At 37.7% G+C, this 24,492-nt stretch overlaps 1 protein-coding gene across 10 annotated transcripts in view; it reads left to right on the plus strand.

The window, feature by feature from the left end:
- TPK1 (thiamin pyrophosphokinase 1) overlaps positions 1-24,492 on the plus strand; it is a 474,010-nt gene that overhangs the window by 291,811 nt on the left and 157,707 nt on the right. For 8 of the 10 annotated variants that reach the window (XM_083378309.1, XM_083378313.1, XM_083378310.1 and 5 more), the window contains one exon: positions 2,151-2,246. The exons of the other annotated variants lie outside the window; for them this stretch is intronic. In XM_083378309.1, coding sequence (XP_083234435.1) covers positions 2,151-2,246 — 96 coding nt within the window. The remainder of the gene's footprint in view (positions 1-2,150; positions 2,247-24,492) is intronic. 10 annotated transcript variants of the gene reach the window in all.

A 24,492-nucleotide genomic window follows, 5' to 3' on the forward strand; every position in this document is an offset into this window, starting at 1 on the left:
CTATAATATTGATTTTGTAATGGATGAGCAAAAAGTTTTGATTTTAAAAGAGATTCCTGCAAGAATTTTAAGAAAAAGGAAGGAATTTGCCTTTTTGACACAAGAATTGAGACGACGTGATATTAAGTTTAGATGGCAAATACCAGAGGGTATGGTAGTGACTCATGAAGGTACGAGGCATTGTCTTACCACGGTGGTTCAGGCACGTGACTTTTACAGTAATGTTTTAAAAGCAGTCCCCATACCGTCTTTGGAGTCTACAAAGAAAAAAGGTGACAGAGAGCCTCAACGTTCCAGAGAGAATCCACAAGATGTTGAAGGGTTAACGCAGACAGATGTGAAAGTTACAGGAGTGGGTCAAATTTCATCACCACGGGAGAAGGCCAGAAATTGGAAGAGGTGTGCTGTTTCTGGAAGAATGAAGCAAACCTGAGGATTTAGTTGCATAATTGCAAGAGATAATAATGTAATAAGGATGCTAGAAGGATTAAGTATGTGGGGATTCATTTTTCACCCTTATAAAATAATTATATAATATTTTGTGTTGTTTTAGTTTGAAGATGATTATGAAAATTTAATTGGGAAGATTTGTAGTAGTGTTTATTGATATTCTGTAGGTTATGCTTTGTTATTTGGATGGAAAGTTTTAAGCCTGGAAGGTAGTGTATGGTATTTTAAGTTGTATAATATATTAGGAGAAGGAAAGGTTGTATTAATTTGGTTTTAGTATGTTAAAGTCTAGTTGGATAGAAGAATAGTTTTATAAAACTGATATAAATTGTTTTATGTGTGATTGAAATTAATTTGTAATACTTTTATGGGCAATATTGGAGTAGGTAATAGAATATAAGAATATAAGAATGATGTGATTATATAAAAATATTTTAAGTTTGGAAGTAATCTATGGTATTTTAATTTGTATAATATATTAGGATAATATGAATTTAAGGTATTATTTTGTATTTGAATAATCATTGATATGATATATATATGTATGTATGGAATTTACCTATATGAGTTAAAGTTTGATAGTTTGAATAGCTTAGGATTGTTTGCATAAGTTAGATCATGATTGTTTGTTTGTATTTTTATACCCTGTGTTTTGGTATTAGATTGGAAAGTATTATTTTGTATTTGTATAATTATTGATATGATATATACATATATGTTTGGAGTTTTCTTATATGAGTTAAAGTTCGGTAGTTTAAATAGTTTAGGATTGTTTGCGTAAGTTAGATTATGATTGTATTTTTATACCCTGTATTTTGCTCTGGGAAGCGGGGGGGAGGGGAAAGGGAGGGAGGGGTTGGGGAGGGTGGGGGAGGGGGAAGAGGGTGGGGGGAGGGGGTTGGGAGGTTTTTTTTTTCTTTTTTGGTTTGCTAAAGATAAAATGTATTATAAAACTTTTGAATAAAAAAAAGACAGGCCTTAAAGAGCTAGCTCAATAGGAAAAACAAGATCCATACCATCAATACGTATTCCCTGCCAGTCACCAGATACCTAGATGTATAGTGAGCTGGCCCAAGGAAGATTTAAAGGCTAATGATGTAAGGACCTGGAAGCTCCTTACTATGCATAAAGCCCAACACCCATAGATTATAAGCTTCAAAAAGTGATATTAAAAACAGGCGCATCTAAAAATACAGATTCTCCAGCTACTGTTAGTGAGAGTTGCAATGTTCACAGATTTCTCTTTCCAGGCAATTTCCAAGCATCAGCAAAGGGTTGTTGTGGGCCATTCCTAGTTACTCCTGTTCAAATCTGGGGAGAGTACTGCCAAAGAGCTGGCTTTGGCAGCAAAATCAGTTGTTTGTCAGCAGGGAGAAAAAAAGCTCCACCATTTTGAGTGCCATTTTCTGGAGAAGACCTACCATTTTGGGGGGTATCCTAAAGATTATACTTTTAATAAGACCTGTCTGTCTTGTACACAGTCTGATATAAATGTAATTTCTAAATCATCTTCAAAGGTAGATGATACCATATAAAAAGCTGCTCTAGATAATATTGGATTTTCTGTATCAGCAATTCTAGGAACCAGTTTCAGCTGTGTTTCAATAGATGGCACAGAATTTAGTAAAGCTATATAAACAACTCTGCTTCATTCTAAAGTAATATAGATTTTTCCTTTTTTAAAATTTCCCTCTCTGTAGGGATGTGAGCTCATACAGACACCAGATCAAGACTTAACAGATTTCACCAAGTGCCTTCAGATACTTCAACAGAAGATAGAAAAAAGCAGCTTGCAGGTAATACTAGCAACTCTGTCTATACACATTTTGGCCTGTAAATCTTCCTGAGTGTGTTCATTCTGTAACATAATGGGAAATAAAAATATGATACAGAGGAAGCAGGGACAAAAAAATCATTAACTGCCAAGAGGATATCTCTTCTTATTTCTGCTGATGAAACTCTAAGGCTTCTGAAGAGTGATCAGAATTGAATCCACATACTTTTAAAACTACTAAAACTCTCATGACATTTACTTGGGTGAAATGGTGCATCATATGACTCATGAGGGAATGAAATATGGGAAAGTTTTGGCTACTACAGTGCTACTGACTGCTGCTCTGCTGCAATCCTGCATTCCCTTTCTCTCTCTCCTACCCAGCAGCAAGAAATTGATTCAATGTGGTTCTTAGAGAAGCAACAACTTTAAGATGTCTGAAGAAAGACCTGGATATTTGTATTGCTTATGTGCCCCTTCTGTGGCACACAATATGCAAATGTATCTATATGCCATCTTTGTTCAGGAACTCAAGACATAACAGTGTTCCATTTCTGTACAATAATCCTGTGAAGTAGGTTGGGCTGAAAGTTACCAAATAGGCTACTGTGACTGCAAATGGAGTAGAAACTGGATCTTTCTGATGACAAGTGAATACATTAATCCATTTCTGAAATGCTTCCATTCTGAAATTGAATGTAGACCAGCTCCCCCTCCCCTTCTGCCACTTCAGCTATTGGAGATCAAGTAAATTAGTCCCACTCTAGCTCATAGGAAGTTATCTGTATTTTTAAATTGTCTCTGATGGCTTTCAACAATGGAAAAATGGAGGAGAGAGAATCCTAAACTGTTCTGAGATGAGAATGACAACATACAACTTTGTGGTAAAATAAATTAAAACATTGTCAGCATAATTGTACCATGTGGAAAGAGATATTAAACACTGAGATGCGGCAAAGAAGAGTAGAGATGAAGAAAAGGATGAAAGGACTGCACATTTCCAGAATCAAAAAATAAGGAGACAAGATGCAGGAGGTAAGAGAAGGTCAACTCAAGAATATGTAGCAAACACAAATTATTGCAAGAGTTCCTCAACATAACCTTTATCAACAAACCTCAGAGACTTGCACTCTGTAGTATTTCTGTTGATGTTGGTGCCCTGTTCAAAGCCTACCCCACTATAATGTGTTCCTATTCCCTGGAAAAATTACCAGTTTCAGCTGTATGAAGGAAAAGGTCAAGACAGGCAATTTGCAACTTCTACCTAAGGTGCTCCTCAGTTTGTGTAGCAGCAGTGAACCTATTGCAAATGAGTTCAGGAACAACATTGAACAATAGGACTGCCTCTTCCAAATGACAAGAACAAAGCTTAGAGAATGGCTGATTTATTTGGAGAAACTAGTATTCCAACACTTGTCTAACCTGAATGTTGCTTTAAGCTGAGGAAAAACAAGTGAAAATGTTAGATTTGTGACAGACCAACCACACATGTCATCAAAAGTGTACTTTGTTAAGTGAAAAGCATCTGTATTTGTCTTGATACACGTTTCTCTTCTTTAATAAAATGATGTTTTCTTCTTGAATTTTAAACCAGACAGTAGCAGTCTAGGTCATTCTGTTTCTCTGTTTAGGTAAGGAAATATCTCTGAAAGGACAATGCAAAATATCACTTGTTAATTAGTACTGAATATCATTCTGTAATTCATGTATTCTACATTGTCACTTAGTTCCTCTCTTCTGCGCTGTGTAGGAAATAAAAATCCTTGTTTTTCCAGACAGTTGGGAAAATGAACAAAGATTCACCTGGCAATAAGGCATTCACTCTTTATGCATAATATCTATGCTTATTTTGAATGATAACTAATTCCAAAGGGGACAGAAATATAATTGTCAGAATACATCTGCTCCTAGAAATTAATTGATCTTTGAAAACCAATCCTATAATAGTACCCAGTTTCAGTAACTCATCAGTAAAAGGCAGTACCAAGCAATTCCCATTTTCTTACCTATTTCATATTGGTCTATCATTCATGCTTGTGATAGTCTTGTATTTTTTGTTGAACTCCATTTTTAAAGTAAGCATTCATTAAACCATTTCCCACATAAAGCTATCTGCTAAGTTCATTCATTCATTAAACTCATTTCTGAAGCTGTGCAAGCACTGCTTAGTCTACTCTGTAGATGGACATGTCAGTTGCTTTTTTCCCACTCATTATATGCTATTCCTTCCTTCATGCTTAAAAATAATTTTATATATGCAGTATTGCTGGAGAAAAAAATAGCAACCCTCTTTTCATACAATTTTACTTGTATTCTTCTTGTAAAAAATAGAGTGAATTCTCTTATTAAGATAGCATGTTTGAATCCAGGTAGAAAATAAATTTACTTAGGTTCTGCTGCTTTGTTTATTGTAGCTTCTGTGAAAGAATGAGTTGTTAGCTCAGATCTTTGGTGATCTCTCCAAAGAATTCTAAAAGCAAACATTAAAGTGAGAACAATGTAAACCACTGCTATGATGTTTCAATAATACATCTATCACCATGTGCTTTAAATTTTTGAATGCTTTGATTTTGCTGTCATTTTCCTAATAATGAAATCTATCGTTAAGACTGGTGATGGATGTTGTTCTCCATAAATATCTGATCTTTGAAACTTAACAAGGCTAACTGTAACAGCATGGACGAAAGAGGGAAGCATCTCTTTTGGGAATTATAATTGAGCTGAATGTATGCTACAATACACAGTGTAACTTTTCTCTTCATTTATACTACCACACAATTTATATGTAATGCCAGCTGTGGATAGCAGTTTTGAGCTCATGCTGCTTTTGCAAAGATACAAATAATAGGAAGGATATATTGTACTACTTCCTTATTTTTTTAATCATGTCTCTTTTCTATCAGGTTGATTTCACTGAAAAGGTTGTCACATATAGTGACAGTATTTTATTTGCTTTGCTTTTTACCTTTTTTTCCTTTTTCAGAGGGGCTTGATGGAAATCTGTCACTATTCAGTTTTTATAATATTGCTCAGTTAGCCTGAGCATAGGTTAAGTGATTTAATTTGGGAGTGTATATTTCTTAGAAGACATCTTTTATTTATATATATAGGAAGCCTTGTTGCATAAATTGCTTATGGCCGTGTCAAACTGCACCATAAGGCTGGGGCTACAACTTTATATATAACTTTTGAAATCTTTCTCCTTGAATTTTCTTTAAAAACATTGGGAAAGAAATTCATTTGTATCAACTAACTATATTACCTTTTGCATCACATATTGCATCAATTTTTTTAATATATAATTTAGCAGCACAGCAATGCACTGAATTAACTTAATTTCTTAGATATTAGTTCATAGGAATGCTAAAAAAAATCTCTTTATATATAAAATTTGGAATGTTTTGTTTCACAATCTTGCAGCATATAAATATACTAGAGGAAAAAGAAGGGAAGGAATGAAGTATACTGTTTCCTTATTCCTCATTATCCTCCTTATATTTTGTGTCATTCTTATAGGATATAGTCTTTAAGATGCCAAGAGCTATTTCAAATACCCATAATGAAGTAAAATAGATTATACATATGAGCTACACCATTCTAGGTTTCATATAGGAGACTGTCTTTGAAAAGAAATTCATACCAATTTGAGAAAATGTCCAAGTCTTTATAACATAGATGTATTGGGTTTTAATACCCAGCACTCCTTAGCCCATATATTTATTTACTAATCTAGTTTAATGCAATGCTTTGGCTTCAAAAATTGCATTAAAATATGTTTATTTAAATGAATGAGTAATGCACTGCATAAAGAACCTTACTTCATAATAATCATTCTTTCACAAGGTATCTGGTACCTGGTACCTGGTTCAAGCAGTAAGAAGGTTGACAAGAAAAACTGCCAGCTACCCAAAACACTGAGTGATATCAGAAACCCTGCTATTTCTTAAAGGTGATAGATAATTGTTTAGAATAAGGGAAGACATTGGAGGAATATAATGTATTCAGTGTAGTCAATTAAGCATGTAAGCAGGTAAGAAAGCATGGACATAGAGTCCCTAAAAGATGTGATTAATTAGGAAATGAGGAGAGGAGATGAAAGAAAGGGAGGGACTAGAAAAGATGAAAAAGTACAGTAATAAAGTGAGTTGCTAGTACGCGAGTAGTCATGCTGCCAGTTACAGAGCTGTGTCCTAGTCACAAATCTACCTTTCAGGTGACTTTATAAGAGAAGAGACAGCAGTTGTTGCTGCCATTGCTACCGTCTTGTGAGTAATCATTTTTGCTCCTTCATTTTACAACCAATGTAGCTTTTTCACTTCATCTGTGCATCAAGAAGCTCTCCTTGGAACTATCTCCCAATTCCCCAGTCTCCTACAAGAAAAATGGTGCTCTAAGATCTCAGAGGTTTTCATGTATGAAATACCTTATCTGTGATTCTGTCAGTCCTGAATAGCACATTTAATGCCTTTCTCATTATTTGGTCTACAATCATATATTTTAATAAAATTAAATATTATTTATTTTTGAATGCACTTTCACTACTTCCCGCAGTATCTATTTTATGTGTAAGCCATACAGCTGTAATATAGAAGGAGAAATTTCAGTTCTAAATAGTTTTGCTTTCCTTCCTTAATTCTGCTGAATTTGAGAATGTTCTTTTCAGTCTTTAGAAAGGTTTGGTGGGCTTAAAGAATGATGATACCTTTATGCTTTTTCCTAGTTTAGAATGATGAAAAAGATCTCTGATGACCATTCAAAAACATTTGAGATAATTTAAAAAATATTTGTCCAAGCATTGTGAAATGTTTATGTAAATTTGTTAACAGAAAATAAAACCCCAAAAGATCAAAACTGGTGAAAATAAAACATGCTGCAATGTTAAAATTAACAAACTTAAAGGAAAAATATATTTTCTTTTGGTTTGTTCTCTCAGAGGAATTCTCATTTAATTGAATTGGTGAAGGTTTTCAAGATAGCACAGCTAGAATAGAAATGATCCTGACAAAGAACACTCAAACTATATAAATTGAGTTGGACTTCAGTAAGGCATTTGATAAAGTAGATCACAAACTACTACTTGATAAGATAGAAAAATGTGGGTCAGACAACATCACCACCAGATGGATTTGTAGCTGGCTGACCAGCCATACTCAGTGTGTTCTGGGCCCAGTGCTCTTCTTCATCAACGATTTGGACGAGGGGATAGATGGGGAACTCATCAAATTTGCAGATGATCAAGCTGGCAGGAATAGCCAATACTCCAGAAGATAGGCTTAAGATACAGGAGGATCTGGACAGACTTGAACACTGGGCGCTATCTAACAAAATGAAATTCAGTAAGGTTTGGAGTAGATGACCTCCAAGGTCCTTTCCAACTTTACTATTATGATCATGAGTCCCAGAGCGTTGACAGAGCATGCATGAACCTTTAAAAATTAGAACAGTATCTTACCTTCATTGCAGGAATGAAGAAGTCAGCCATTTCTCCTGTCTGTTTCTTCTTTTGTTTGACCTATGAATTCTGCTAATTGGTGCACCTGTGTTGCATTATTTGCATATTGTGCAACCCCCAAACAAATGCACTCGGCCAAGTCAATAACAGATGTCTGCTATTGCACATGATATTATAAACAGGTCTAAAGAAATCTCACAGCTTGTTTAAGTCTGTTTCGACTGCAAGAGTTTTGAAAGCAGCTGATAAGATTCTAAAAGTTTTGTGAACAATACAGGGAAAAAACTTTTTAAACTTTAAGATTTCAGAACTCTAATTGCTTTCCCAAGAGAATTATGTTACTGACACTTTGCTGAAGACATTTATAGAGTGCTGACCATTTAATTGTACAGAATGCTTTCTGCATAATATTGGATTGGAATCTTACACATTTGGAGAGAGAATGCCATTAACTCTGTGTAAGAAATAATAATAAAAATGTTTTACAGCTCCTGAAGTTATTTCTGCAACAGTTTAACAGCATAATTCAGGATTAAATTAAGAATAAGGACAGCACAGTTGACATATGTAACTCCTACTTGTGCTATAAATCTTATATACTAGAATATAATCACAATGTTCCATAATTTACCTACTATTTTATCTCATATTGGATTACTCATGGAATCAAAAGACTTGACTTCACAAATTTGACATGCCCAGGCTGTTACTATGAAAGAGGTTTAAAATGCTATGGGCCAAACAAGTTAATTGATCTTCTGTGGCCAAATGGCGTCTTTTATTTTTATGTTCTTGCATTTATTCATTTGCTGTCAATAGAGATTTAGTTCAACTAGCTGAATTTCATATCAATATCTTTCCTGGTAATCATAATTACCGAAAAAACTGAGACCTTTCTTTATGTATGTTACAATTCTATCCCTCACAGAGTTAATCAATTTATTTTCTATGTCAGAACTCAGTTATCTTGCTGTTCCATCCTTAACCTCGCCTAGCACAGAATTATATTTTCCCAGAAAACTAATAGAGAAAATGTCCATAGATTCACTGGAACTTTATTACAAATTTGCCTTCTTATGAATTCTAAAGGTGAGTTTAGAGAAAGTGTCAGGAACAGTGTAACTTTATCAGATATGTGTTTCTTTCTGAGCAGCTGCTTCTGGACTCTATCTCTAGTATCTTCTGTGAGTAGCACTTCTCAAAGATAATGTTGCACTGATCATGAGTATCTGAAGCTTTACTTTTTAAGTGAGACTAAGCATGAGTACTAACCAAGAACTCATTTTGTTCCTAATACAAAAAGTTAAGATATTGCTAATAGGAAATGGCAGAGCCATTCTCAGTCACCTGAACGCTACCTTTGCTGGTAGTTTTATACTATGATTTGAAAAAGGTTCCTTTGTCATCATTCTTTGTAAATGGGCCAAATATTTATTTTATTTATGTATTATTAAATTTATATGCCACTCTCTAGTTCTAGAGATTCTAGCTAGCACAGTCCCCTTAAAATAATAAAATAGTTGTCATCCTCAGTACTTGACTTGTCATTTTAATGAAATTGGCTGTTCTAAATGGGAATAACAACAACAAAAACAACAAAGGTTGGAAGGGACCTTGGAGGTCATCTAGTCTATACAATTTCAGACAAATGGCTGTCCAGTCTCTTCTTAAAAACTTCCAGTGTTGGAACATTCTCAGCTTCTGGAGGCAAGTTGTTCCACTGATTAATTGTTCTAGCTATCAGGAAATTTCTCCTTAGTTCTAGATTGCTTCTCTCTTTGGTTGGTTTCCATCCATTGCTACTTTTTTAAAAAAAACAAGTTTTATTAGTTTTTCAATTTACAACCTATATATTTAGAAAGCATCATGGTACTTGGGTAGTCAGCAATTGAATAACAGAGTTTTCAATAGATAGTTCGGGTTACATTATCATAACATCCTTCTCTATTTCCCTCAACATTCAATACAACATATTTAAACTAACAAATTTCTAGGAATAGCATGGTCAATTAAAGAAGATCTTGTCAATCCAATTTCGATAAGGTATATCTATATCCTATTATTAAATTTTGTCTAATTTTGATGTTAATTATAGTATCCAAGTTTAACCTTTAACATCCCAAATAGTATTGACAACCCAAAGTTCCCTTATCTTATTACACCAAAAATTGTATCATCTAACACCCAAAATGTAAGCAAGCTTGTTTGCCAATAGTATTCACTAGATGTCCCCAGAGTACTTCAAATCCTTTTCAGATAGTGTCTTTTTATTTATTTCTCTTTTTTTGTCCCCTTTTTAGACCAATAGGTAGAATAGTCCATTTCTGTAAATATAGGAACTTTGAGCTGAAAGTAGAAAGGAAATAAGTCCAATAAATCAGTATAATTTAGTAGAAGGCTTTTTCTTTTCTCTCCCAATGTAGACAAAGGCTGTTATTAAGGAGGGTGGGGAAAAAAAAGATCCCTTCCCTCTCTCCTCGCAAGGGGAAACAAATTCAGAAAGCTTTTGGCAGGAAAAGTAGACGATTAGGAAAATAAGATGCTTGGGAAATTTTGAAAAGTGAGATAATAAAGGCCCAGTCTAGCACAATACCGACAAAGAAGAAAAATAACAGCTTTCAAAAGAAACCAGCATGGCTGCATAAAGAACTCTCTGATAAACTGAAAAATAAAAAGGACAAGTATAAGAAGTGGAAACGGGCACATAACTAAGGCAGAATATCAGCAAACAGCCCGTGCCTGCAAAGATGAAGTGAGGGAAGCTAAGGCTCAAAATGAACTAAGGCTTGTGACCAAAGTCAAAAATAACAAAAAAAAAGCTTCTTTCAACATATAAGAAACAAGAAAAAAGGTAAGGAAATGATTGGTCCATTAGTGGGGGAAAGTGGCAAGAAGGTGACAAGCAACAGGGAGAAAGCAGAACTATTTAACTCGTTTTTTGCATCTGTCTTTACACAAAGGGGAAAAAACAGTCCAACCTACCAAAACCAGTGCCATAAAAAACAGAATAGAAACGCAAGTTAACATAGGCAAGAAAATGATAAGTGAGCACCTGTCCAGCCTAGACGAGTTCAAATCACCAGGACCAGATGGATTACACCCCAAGGTTCTCAAGGAACTGGCAGACATGATCTCAGAACCACTGAACTATATTTTTCAAAGATCCTGGAGCACTGGGGAACTACCAGAGGACTGGAAGAGAGCTGATGTAGTTCCCATCTTCAAAAAAGGGAAAAAAATAGATCCAGGAAACTACAGACCTATCAGCCTGACCTCAATACCTGGGAAGATTCTGGAAAAGATAATCAAACAACAAATCAGAGAACACCTTGATGCAAACAAAGTTATCACTAAAAGCCAACATGGGTTTGTCAAAAACAGATCGTGCCAGACAAATCTTATTGCATTCTTTGACCAAGTGACAAAACTAGTGGACCAGAGGAATGCTGTAGATGTAATTTACTTGGACTTCAGTAAGGCAATTGATAAAGTAGATCACAACCTACTACTTGATAAGATAGAAAAATGTGGGTTAGATAGCATCACCACCGGATGGATTTGTAGCTGGCTGACAGGCCGTACTAAGCGTGTGGTCCTCAATGGAACTGCATCTACATGGAAGGAAGTGTGTAGTGGGGTGCCCCAGGGCTCTGTTCTGGGCCCAGTGCTCTTCAACATCTTCATCAACGATTTAGATGAGGGGATAGATGGGGAACTCATCAAATTTGCAGATGACACCAAGCTGGCAGGAATAGCCAATATTCCAGAAGATACGCTTAAGATATAGGAGGATCTGGACAGACTCGAACACTGGGCACTATCTAACAAAATGAAATTCAATTGTGAAAAAAGTAAGGTTCTACATTTAGGCAGGAAAAATCAAATGCACAGGTACAGTATAGGTGGTACGTTGCTCAATAGTACTAACTGTGAGAGAGATCTCGAAGTCCTAGTGGACAATCACTTAAATATGAGCCAGCAGTGTGCTGCAGCTGCTTAAAAAGCCAACACAGTGCTAGGCTGCATTAACAGAGGGATAGAATCAAGATCACGTGAAGTACTAATACCACTTTACAATGCTTTGGTAAGGCCACACCTGGAATACTGCATCCAGTTTTGGTCACCACGATGTAAAAAAGATGTCGAGACTCTAGAAAGAGTACAAAGATGATTTGGGGACTGGAGGCTAAAACATAGGGAACGGTTGCTGGAATTGAGTATGTGTAGTTTAATGAAGAGAAGGGTGAGGGGTGACATGATAGCAGTGTTCCAATATCTCAGGGGCTGCCACAAAGAAGAGGGAGTCAAGCTATTCTCCAAAGCACCTGAAAGCAGGACAAGAAGCAACGGATGGAAACTAGTCAAGGAGAGAAGCAACCTAGAACTAAGGAGAAACTTCTTGACAGTTAGAACAACTAACCAGTGGAACAACCTGCCTCCAGAAGTGGTGGATGCTCCAACACTGGAAGTTTTTAAGAAGAGACTGGCCAGCCATTTGTCTGAAATGGTATAGGGTTTCCTGCCTGAGCAGGGGGTTGGACTAGATGACCTCCAAGGTCCCTTCCAACATTATTATTATTATTATTATTATTATTATTATTATTATTATTATTATTATTATTATTATTATTGTTGTTGTTGTTGTTGTTGTTGAGTGCTTTCAAGTGCTTTGTCGTGCTTTTGGCTTTGGCAAGAAACGGCTAAACGATGGGCCATGGGAGTGGCCGATCCTTTCTTCTTTGGTTCAGAGAGTAGCTCCAGGCCAACTGGAGGTCCTCCACCCTTCTATCACCAACTGGAGAGACCTCTCCCCTGCTCATCGCCCCTCCAGTTGACTTTCAAACCCTTTACAGCCCCCCCATGAAGAAATCCAGTTGAAGTGAGGAGCAATCCCCTCACTCGTCTGGCTGCACCGAAATCCAGAACCAGAAGCCTCCATCCATTGCTTCTTGTCTTGCCTTCAGGTGCTTTGGAGAATAGCTTGACTCCCTCTTCTTTGTGGCAACCCCTGAGATATTGGAACATTGCCATCATGTCACCCCTTGTCCGTCTCTTCATTAAACTAGACATACCCAATTCCAGCAATCGTTCCTTATATGTTTTAGCATCCAGCCCCCTAATCATCTTTGTAGCTCTTCTCTGTACTCTTTCTAGAGTCTCAGCATCTTTTTTACATCATGGTGACCAAAACTGGATGCAGTATTCCACGTGTGGCCTTACCAAGGCATTGTAAAGTGGTATTAACACTTCACGTGATTTTGTTTCTATCCCTCTGTTAATGCAGCCTAGCACTGTGTTGGCTTTTATTTAAGTGATTGTCCACTAGGACTCTGAGATCTCTCTCACAGTTACTACTATTGAGCAAGGTACTACCTATACTATACCTGTACATTTGATTTTTCTTGCCTAAATTACCTTCATTGAATTTCATTTTGCTACATAGCGCCCAATGTTCAAGTGTGTTAAGATCCTTCTGTATCTTAAGCCTATCTTCTGGAGTGTTGGCTATTCCTTTCAGCTTGATGTCGTCTGCAAATTTGATGAGTTCCCCATCTGTCCCCTCGTCCAAATCGTTGATGAAGATGTTGAAGAGCACTGGGCCCAGAACAGAGCCCTGGGACACCCCACTACACACTTCCTTCCATGTAGATGCAATTCCATTGAGGACCAGTCAGCCAGTTACGAATCCATCTGGTGGTGACATTGTCTAACCCACATTTTTCTATCTTATCAAGTAGTAGGTTGTGATCTACTTTATCAGATGCCTTACTGAAGTCCAAGTAAATTATACCCACAGCATTCCACTAATTTTGTCAATTGGTCAAAGTATGCAATAAGATTTGACTGGTATGATATGTTTTTGACAAACCCATGTTGGCTTTTGGTAGTGACTTTGTTTGCCTCTAGGTGTTGACTGATTCATTGTTTGACTATCTTTTCCAGAATCTTCCCAAGTATTGAGGTCGGGCTGATAGGTCTGTAGTTTCCTGGATCCATTTTTCTTCTTTTTTTGAAGATGGGAACTACATCAGCTCTTTTCCAGTCCTCTGGTAGTTCCCTAGTGCCCACTGAACTATATCTTTCAAAGATCCTGGAGCACTGGGGAACTACTAGAGGACTGGAAAAGAACTGATGTAGTTAGAGTTTCTTTTTTTAGAGGAGATCCATAAGCATATGGTTCCACAATGCTATTCAGTAATGTAGGTATTAACATATTGAACAGTCCCAGAAAATTATAGCTTAGTCAATAATGCATGATTAAACAATCCATGGCTAACTATAATGTATTAACACTACTTAGTGTGTGGGTGCACATATAAACATCCATTGTGCAACACTTGCCCTCTGGGGCAAAAGAAAAATTTGTATCTTTTGGAACTATTTCAGACAAATGGTTGTCCAATCTCTTCTAAATATCTCCAATGTTAGGGCACGACAATTTCTGAAGGCAAGTCATTCCACTGATTAATTGTTCTCAGGAAATATCTCCTTAGTTCTAGGTTGATTCTCTCAATTATTTCTTGTCCTGCCTTCAGGTCTTTGAAGAATAGGTTGACCCTCTCTTCTTTATGGTAGACCCTTAAATATTAGAACATGCTATAATATCACCCCTAATCCTTAGTCTATGGCTAATAATTACTCTATTTCAATCATTTGAAACTAAAATTTTCCCTATTAGTTTTTGGATGTTTCAAAAACTTGTCATCAATATTATGTTTTGACTTCTGGTGGCGGTGCGGCGCCGGAGACAGCCGTTTCGGGCTGCCCGCTGCTCAGCTGTGTTGTTTTCACCTGAAACAGCGCCGATCAGCTGTTCGGGTGGATTTGAAGCCCCCTCCTCGGGAGAAGAGGAGGGGGTGAGGCCCCAGGTAGGGGTTGAGTTCTCCGGGGCCGCCTGAGCTTAAAGCTTGGGTGGCTGAAGGATTGAACTCCCCCGTAGCCTGGGTTGCTCCCAGCTGTTCAGCGTCTCTGCTCCGGGATTTTTGGAGCAGAGCCAGGCGTTTGCGACCACCCCTGCCAGAAGGAAAGACACTGGAATAAAAGGAGCAGGCAGAGCGGTACAGGAGGACAAGGTGAAGAGGACTTTTATTTTTACTCTCTAGCTTAATGGACTTTATAAACTTAAAGTGAAAGTGCGCAACAAGTGAAAGTAAAAAGATGGCGGCTAAACCTCCCCAAAAAACTCTTTGGAGTGCTGGAACTTCCCCAGTGCAACAGACATCGTTGCAAGCTTTGCTTCCTCCTGCTGCATTGACATCGAAGGATTTACAAGATGCTCTTGAAAAACAAGCCCAGGTAATCTAAGAAACACTGGGTGATAAGTTGGCAAAGGTGGAGGAGAAATTGGAGAAACTGGAGGAGAGGATAGAAGAGAGGATAGAAGAGAAGTTCAGTGCGATGAGGGTAGACATTTTGTCTACAGTGGAAAGCGTGGCTGAATGTGTGCAAGGTTTGGATGAAAAAGTGGAAGACCTGAGTCAAAAGAATGCCATATTAGAAGTAAAGGTACTGGAGAATGAAGATTTAAGAGACAAAATGGACAGAGAATTGAGTCTTGTTCAGTATCATCAGATGCAGTATGCTGTTAGAATCAGAGGCTTAAAAGAAAATACCAAAGAAGACCTAAAGCAGCTGATTTCTGAGGCTCTGGAAGCAGTATTGGGTCAGCCAGCATCTGAAATAAAGGGATGCATGGATAAAGTTTTTCGTGTAAACTCATGGATTGCTAGACAGAGAAAGCTACCTAGAGATGTGGTGGTTTATTTCGCAAAGAGAGAAACTAGAGATGAAGTTATTCAAGCCGCCTATGATACTAAAGTTGTGGTTGCTGACCAAGAAGTTTTGGTTTTAAAAGAAATTCCTCCAAAGATTTTAAGGAGAAGGAAGGACTTTGCATTTCTTGTGCAGGAACTTAAGCAACGTGATATAAGGTTCAGATGGGAGATTCCAGTTGGATTGGTGGTGATGCATGAAGGTAAAAGATACCGTCTGGTTACTGTGACACAGGCGCGTGATTTCTATAATAATGTTTTAAAAGCAACCCCTCTACCACTTCTGGAAGCTGCAAAGGGATCTGGAGAAGGAAAACTTCAAGAGGCCGAAGATGGACAGACAGAGGAGAATGGTGCTGGAGGGGATCAAATTATAACTTCGTTGGCTGATGCTGGAGAGCAGAGGGTGACGCGTGCCGCTTTAAAACGAGCAAAACAAATAAAAGAACAAGATCAGCAGAAGTTTATGGAACTTTCAAAGCGTACTTACAGCAAAGCAGTGGGAGGAGTGCGGCCCAAAGGAGGTAGAGGGGCTATTAAAGATGTGCTCCAACAGCTTTGGGATGACATGCATGGCGACTAAATTTCTAACCTGGAACGTTAATGGACTAAATTCACCACAGAAGAGGAAGAAAGTTTTTCAATATTTAAAACAATTCAAGATTGATGTTATATGTTTGCAAGAAACGCATATTAGGGTTATGGACCAAAAGTATTTATCGAACTCAAGGTTGGGCACGCAATTTGTTGCCTCTGCAATGAACAAGAAAAATGGAGTGGTTGTTTATGTTAAAAGTGCTTTAACAGCGGACTTAATTGAAGCAGATAAGCATGGAAGATACGTTATGATAGATTTGCTGTTAGAAGGCAAAAAGACGCTTTTAGTTGGATTGTATGCTCCTAATCAACAACAAGCTGATTTTTTTAGTCTACTTCATACAAAGCTTACTCAGTTGGATTACAAATCGTTTATTTTTATTTAAAAAAGTTTTACAATACATTTTGACTTTAATCCCCCCTCCCCCACCCCTATCCCTCTCCCCCACTCCCCCCCCCGACTTCCCAGAGCTAAATACAGGGCATAAAATCAAAAAACAAACATAAACACCCCTATATTATCAACAATAAACTATAAATTCTATCTCTCTCTAGCTCATATAAAATGAGTACAAACAATATTAATATTACAAATAAAGTAGAAAAGAAAAAGAGGAAAACAGAAAAAGATCTTTACTCAAAATAAATTGAGAAAAGAAAAAAACTTTCACCTGCTATTTGCATTCTCCCACCTTTCTCTAATTTCCAAACAAATTCTCAGTTACGCACCAAAAGCGCTTATCTCTATTAATCTTAATAATCTCCAACCAAACTAAACTATAGTCAAAAATAGTTCTTGCATATATCACGCCAAATGTCTCACAGTTCCAAATCATCCTTAAGTTCAAATAAAAGTTCAAATAAAAAGAGTATATATAAAAAAAATTAGGCAATCTCTAAGACAACTTGTTGTTAATTAGGAGTTTACATACCCACTCTTAGTTCAACACATACTTTAAGTCCATAACCCTAATATACTTTTCTAGCAAGCAAATAACATCAATCTTAAATTGTATAAAATATTAAAAAAAAGAAAAAAAACTTTCTTTCTCCTCTATAATAATTTTACTCCATTGACATTCTAATCTAAAAATTTAATCAGCAATCTTAACACCCCAAAACTTTTGGAGCACCTCTGTCATGACCCCCAAAACTTCTTTAGACCGCTCTCCTCCTACATCTTCATTGTAAGCACACTTTGAAGATTCCATAACTTTCCGCTGGTCTTGCTCTTGCTCTCGTCTCGCTCTTCTTAGGGCGGCACGCGTCATCTTCTGGCCTCCTGCAGCAACCGATGAGACTGTAGCTTGATCCCCTCCAACACCATTGTCCACTGTCTGTCTATCTGCAACATCTTGAAACTTTCCCACACCGCATCCTTTTGCAGCTTCCAAAAATGATAGGGGGGTTGCTTTTAACACATTACTATAAAAATCACGTGCCTGAGCCACAGTAACCAAACGATGTCTTTTACCTTTGTGCGTTGTCACCAACCCAACTGGAATCTCCCATCTGAACTTAATATCACGTTTCTTAAGTTCCTGTACTAGAAATGCGAAATCTTTCCTTCTCCTTAAGATCTTCGGAGGAATCTCTTTTAAAACCAAAACTTCTTGCTCAGCCACTACCAAATTAGAATCATAAGCAGCTTGAATGACTTCATCTCTAATTACTCTCTTTGTAAAATAGACCACCACATCTCTGGGTAACTTCCTCTGTCTTGCAATCCATGAATTTACACGAAAAACTTTGTCCATATTTCCCTCAATTTCAGATGCTGACTGGCCCAGTACCCCTTCCAGAGCCTCAGAAATCAGCTGCTTTAGATCTTCTTTACCATTCTCCTTTAAACCCCTAATTCTAATAGCATTCTGCATCTGATTATACTGAACAAGGCTCAATTCTTCGTCCATTTTATCCCTTATATTTTCATTTTCTAATACCTTTGCTTCTAATATAGAGTTCTTTTGACTGAGATCCTCCACTTTTATATCCAGCTGTAGCACACATTCAGCTACGGATTCAACCATAGACAAAATGTCCACCCTCATTGCTCTCAGCTTCTCTTCCATCTTCTTCTCCAATTTCTCCATTTTCTCCTCCATTTTCTTCTCCAATTTCTCCTCCAGCTTTTTCAACTTTTCATCCATCATATCAGACATCAGTTGTGCGTGCTTTCCAAGAGCATCTTGTAAATCCTTAAGCATCAATACCGGGGGAGATGCAGGAGGAAGCAAAGCTTGCAGTGAGGTCTCTTGCACCAGGGAAGACCCCGCATTCCGAAGAGCTTTAGAAGTTTTAGCCGCCATCTTCCCCCACTTTCACTTATTACGCACTTTCACTTTAAAGCTATAAAATCCATTGAGCTAGAGAGTAAAGATAAAGAGTCCACTTCACCTTGACCTCCTGTACCGCTCTGCCTGCATCTTGATAATCAAAAGTATTTCCTTTTGGCAGGGGTGGTTGCTAACGCCTGGCTCTGCTCCAAGAATCCCAGAGCAGAGGCGCTGCGCAGCTCGGAGCAACCCAGGCTTCGGGGGGGCTCATCTTTCAGCCGCCCTAGCTCTCAGCTCAGGCGGCCCCAGAGAGCTCAACCCCTACCTGGGGCCTCACCCCCTCCTCTTCTCCCGAGGAGGGGGCTTCAAATCCATCTAAACAGCTGATTGGCACTGTTTACGATGGAAAAACACAGCTGTGGAGCGGGCAGCCCGAAAACGGCTGTCTTTCGACGTCGCGTCACCACCAGAAGTCGCAAATCGTTTATTTTTATGGGGGACTGGAATGGTGTTTTGGATGTACAGATGGATAAGGCTGGTTCTTTTAAGCGCGTTCCGAGTCATGCCAGATTGCCTAAATCCTTTTTTGAAATGAAGGATGATTTGGAACTGCGAGATATTTGACGTGACACACATCTGCATGAAAAGGATTATACTTTTTTTTCTGATAGACATCAATCTTTTTCCAGGATCGATTTTATTTTGCTGACTAATGACTTTTTTTCTAGGATTAAGAAGGTAAAGATATGTGCAAGAGCTATTTCTGACCATAGTCCAGTCTGGTTAGAGATTAATAAGGACAATAGAGATAGGCGCTCGTGGCGCGTAAATGAGAATTTGTTTAGAAACCAGAGAAATGTGGAAGAATGTAAACAGCGGATGAAGGTTTTTTTTTGAAATTAATATGAATAAGGATACTTCCATGGACATGGTTTGGGATGCTAGCAAGGCCTATATGAGAGGGGTGTTGATATATATGAATAATAAACACAGACGTACTTTGGAAGCCAGAAGGAAAGAATTGGAGAATGAAATTAAGGAAAAAGAAAAGGCTTTGATTTTGAATCCATTGGATGTGAAGACTAAGGAGGTTATTAAGCTATTAAGAGGACAATTTGATAAATTAATGGCTGACCAAGTGGCAACCAATTTGCGGTTTGCCAGGCATAATACTTTTTGCAATGCTAATAAGCCAGGTAGATGGCTAGCTTACAGACTGAGGAAAAAGCAAAGGGCTTCTAATACAGATAAAATTGAGCATAAGGGAAAGGTTGTGTTTCAACAGGATCTTATTAAGGAAGCCTTTGTGGATTTTTATTCTAAATTATATGCTAAGGAGAAGATTAATGAAAAAGACATTGATGTATATTTGGAGAATGCTAGCATCCCGGTTCTTACGCAAGCACAAAAAGAGGGGATTAATCAATTGATAACAGAAGAAGAAATTCTTATAGCAATTAAGGAATTGAAGGTGGACAAAGCGCCAGGTACGCATGGTTTGACTGCGGCTTATTACAAAAATCTACAATTAGAGATGATAAAACCGTTAAAGGAACTGTTCCAGACAATTCAGAGGGGGGGAAAGGTGCCTCCGTCTTGGAGAACTGCTTTTATTTCTTTGATTCCGAAGGAAGACCAAGATGCTACTCAAGTTAAAAATTATAGACCGATATCACTTTTAAATACAGACTACAAGATATTTGCTAAGGTGTTGGCTAATAGACTGATGAGGGTTCTGCAACAGGTGATTCATGGGGACCAAACGGGGTTTATTAGTGGTAGGCAAATGAAAAATAATGTGAGGCATATAGTTGATGTGTTAGAGTTTTTGGAAAGGAACAACCAGATCCCTGCGGCACTAATTTTTTTAGATGCTGAAAAAGCTTTTGATCAATTGAATTGTCAATTTTTGATGAAAGTTTTAGATAAAATGAATTTTGGGGATAATTTTTTGCAACCAATTAGGGCATTATATCCAAAACAAACTGCCCGAATAATAGTTAATAATAGCCTGACAGAAGCATGTAATATTGAGAAGGGCACAAGGCAAGGGTGTCCGTTATCGCCCTTGTTATTTTGTGTTAACATTGGAGATATTATTGGTTAAAATACGGAATTCGGGAAAAATTAAGGGTATACAAATTGGAGATCAGGATTATAGATTGAGAGCGTTCGCAGACGATCTGGTTGTTACAGTGACCCAGCCGGAGAACTCTGTTGTGGACCTGATGGAGATAATAATACAATATGGGAAGGTTTCTGGATTTAAAGTTAATACACAAAAAACTAAAATCCTGGCCAAAAATATGACAGCTTCGCAAAAGGCTCTCTTAGAAGGATTAACTGGATTTGAGATTGTTAAAAGGGTCAAATATTTGGGGGTGCTTCTGTCGCCCTCTAATACAAAGTTATATAAAAATAACTATGAAAAATTATGGGGGAAAATTCAAAAAGAAATGGAGAGCTGGGAAAAATTGCAATTGTCTTTGTTGGGGCGAATCGCAGCAGTGAAAATGAATGTCCTGCCTAAATTCTTATTTTTATTTCAAATGATACCGGTTCTTAAGAAAGATTCTAATTTGGAGGAATGGCAGCGGGGTATCAATAAATTTGTTTGGGCAGGGAAAAGGCCGCGAGTTAAACTTAAGATTATGCAGGATGCTCGTGAAAGAGGTGGTCTTAAAATGCCTAATTTTAAATTATATTATGAAGCTGCTGCGTTAGCAGGAATAAGTGATTGGATCAATTTGACACAAGAGAGATTATTAAATCTTGAGGGCCACGACTTGTTGTTTGGCTGGCATGCATATTTGTTGTATGATAAGAAGGTAGATAATGTGTTTAGAGTGCATATTTTAAGACAGGCATTGTTGAGAGTTTGGAAGAAGTACAGACATAAGCTAGATTGTAAGATACCATTGTGGGCAATCCCAAAACACGCAATAGAAAATATAAATGTTGGTTTTAAACATGATGTGACTACGTACAAGGAGATTTTAAGCTTGGAAATAAATGTCTGGTGTTTGAAACCATATAGCCTCTTGCGAGATGAGAAGATTGTTCAAACTTGGTTTCAATATACTCAGCTACGGGCCAGGTGGAAAGAAGATCAGAAAAATCGTTTTACAATGACTAATGAAAATTTGATAAAGCAAATTAGAAATCAGGGTCCAGCACATATTAAACGGATATATCTTGCATTGATAGAAATTGACTCAGAAACAGAACTTGTTAAAGATTGTATGATAAAATGGGCCCAAAACATTCAAGAAGTTATTACAATGGACATGTGGGAAAAGATTTGGGTGAGGAACGTAAAATTTACACAAGCTCAAAATTTAAGAGAGAACTTTTATAAAATGTTTTATAGATGGCATCTAGATCCTAAAAAACTTGCAAGTATGTATCCGAATTATCAGCCTAAATGCTGGAGGTGTGGCGATGAAGATGCAACATATTTTCACATATGGTGGACCTGTAAAAAGGTTAAGGCTTTTTGGATAAAAATATGGTGGAACATGCAGAAGATTTTCAAGCAAAGGATAAAGTTTTGTCCGCAACTTTTTTTGTTGGGTATAATTACAGATGCTACGGTTGTGGACACTAAGCTGATGTTGAATTTAATTACGGCAGCAAGACTCTTAGTAGGTCAATATTGGAAGAAGGAGGAACTGCCGACTATAGAAGAATGGACTTTAAAGGTTTCTGACCTGACAGAGATGGCAAAGATCTCGGCTTATTTGAAAGATCACTCGCAAGAACGTTATGTTATGGAGTGGAGAAAATGGATTGAGTATATCCAGAACAAATATGGGACTAAGAAGTTTCATGTAGCATTTGAATAAGTCTTCCTTTCTTTTTTTCTTTTTTTCCCTTTTTTCTTTTTATATTTAATATTAATAGTGTTTGTAGTTATCCTATATGAGCTAGAGAGTGATAGATTTTAGAGTTTATGGTTGTTAGCATATGGATGTTTATGATTGTTTTTTTGTTTTTTATACCTTGTACTTAGCTCTGGGAAGTCGGGGGGGAGGGGAGGGGGGGAGGGGTAGGGAGGGAGGGGTAGGGGAGGGGTAGGGGGGGGACTGTTAAAGATAAAATGTATGATAAAACTTTTCAATAAAAAAAATATTATGTTTTAAGTTTGGGTACATATTGACAAAATTATACAAATCCCCATGTTCTTTCCTTTAATTTGTATTTACTTTTCTAAAACTTTCATCCCTAAAAGAACACCTTTTACTTTTTGTATCATAATATGTCTTTATGCAATTAAAAACTGAAACACAATGAATTAAATATCATACATGTTACATGTACTAATTCTGAAAAAGAAGTAAGATTCACATATCTTAATGCCAAATTCTAGAGGATGGACTCATTTTTCACTTTGGAGTTTTACTATAGAATATATTGCATGTAAACAATGACACAGTCCACAGCTCTATTTCAAAACAGATTACACTTTTTCCCATCATTAAAAACAGAAATATTACCACACATAGAAAAAGGAGCAATCTCTCTGAAGATAGGCCCGTGACCTAGAATATCTTCCTTCCTTCTTTTTTTCTTCCTTCCTTCCTTCCTTCCTTCCTTCCTTCCTTCCTTCCTTCCTTCCTTCCTTCCTTCCTTCCTTCCATCCATCCATCCATCCATCTGTGTAAAATGACAAATGATGCAGGCAGGTGAGCATGGGTCTTATTTCAATCATTACATTGATACCATAAGTACCACTAAGTATGTGAAAAGATAACATCTCTCAAAGAAAAAAAAGCACAACTGTGAAGGTTAAATTTGGGGCTCATTTTAGGCTCTTCTACCAACAATCTTTTTTAATGGGTTAAAAACATGTTTCAAGTTGTGTAGAAATCAGTGTGCAATAATAAAGAACTTGGCTCTTTACTTTATTAAATGAAAGCTGGGGATCCTACAGTTGATGAGGTATTGGGGCTACAATTTGGTAAAAGCTCACTGAAAGCAATGAAAAAAAATCAGCCATGATTTATTCAGGACTTCCAACAGTCTGTTGTGGATCTGTCCCATATAGCAAGGATCCCCAGTCCCCAGGCAATGGACCGGCACCGGTCTGTGGCCCATCAGGAACTGGGCCACACAAGCAAGCAAAGCCCTATCCGCACACATGCAGGATGATGCAGCAAGTGAAACCACACACCCTTGTCCATGAAAAAACCATCCTTCACAGAACTGGTCCCTGATACCCAAGGGTTGGGGCCACTGTCGTGTAGCGTGATTGCCAGACTAATAAGTACAAAATTGCTGCATCAGACTTTTAAGATAGACAGTCTTATTATCTTTATGTTGCTATTAATTCATGAATTAGTGAAATAAAGCAGGCATGCTACACCTCTACAATCCAGTCCAATATTGTTATTCCCTATTTTTCCTGAACGAGATGCAATAGGAAAATAGAATGATTTCTGATAATTCTATTTTAGAAGCAAGTGAAGTGGGCTTAAAACATAGCGAAGACAAGACAAAGCTGATGCAAGTTGGCAGTGTTCAAGACAACAGCCCAATAACATTAAAATAAAACAGGCCTTAAAATTTGTGGAACAATTCAACTACCTTGGTAGAATCATGGATACAAATGGGGGAAACACAGAAGCAGAAGTAAAATGCTGAATAGGTAAAACAGCTGCTATCTTCCAACATATGTGTTCAACGTGGACCATATCTGCCATAAACACAGCAACCAAGATCAGATTTTTTTAATGCCATTGTCATGGTTCTCTGTGGAGCTCCGGGAGATGAAGCGTTGGAGACGAGGTCTAGAGAGCGGTTGGAGATCCAGCCGATCCGAATCCGACCGATTGCAGTTAAGAACCTTTATAAGGTCTTATCTTGCGGCGATAAGGACGGCAAAGTCTAACTACTTTGCCGCCCTTATCGCGTCCGCAGATAATCGCCCGGCTGCCCAGTTTAGGGTGACTCGCTCCCTCCTTAATCAGGAGGTGAGAGAGGATCCCTTGCAGGGACGAGCCGAGGAGTTTAGTCATCATCTGGCGGACAAAATCGCTCAGATCCGGACCGGCTTGGACTCTGACTGGGCAGAGTCTAATGTGGAGGAATCAGGCAGTCTTGAGCACGTTATCTGGAATGAGTTCGACCCTGTTTCCCCTGATGATGTGGACAGGATCATGGGGAGACTGA

The sequence above is a fragment of the Vipera ursinii genome (assembly GCF_947247035.1).
Source record: "Vipera ursinii genome assembly, chromosome: Z".
NCBI lineage: Eukaryota > Metazoa > Chordata > Lepidosauria > Squamata > Viperidae > Vipera > Vipera ursinii.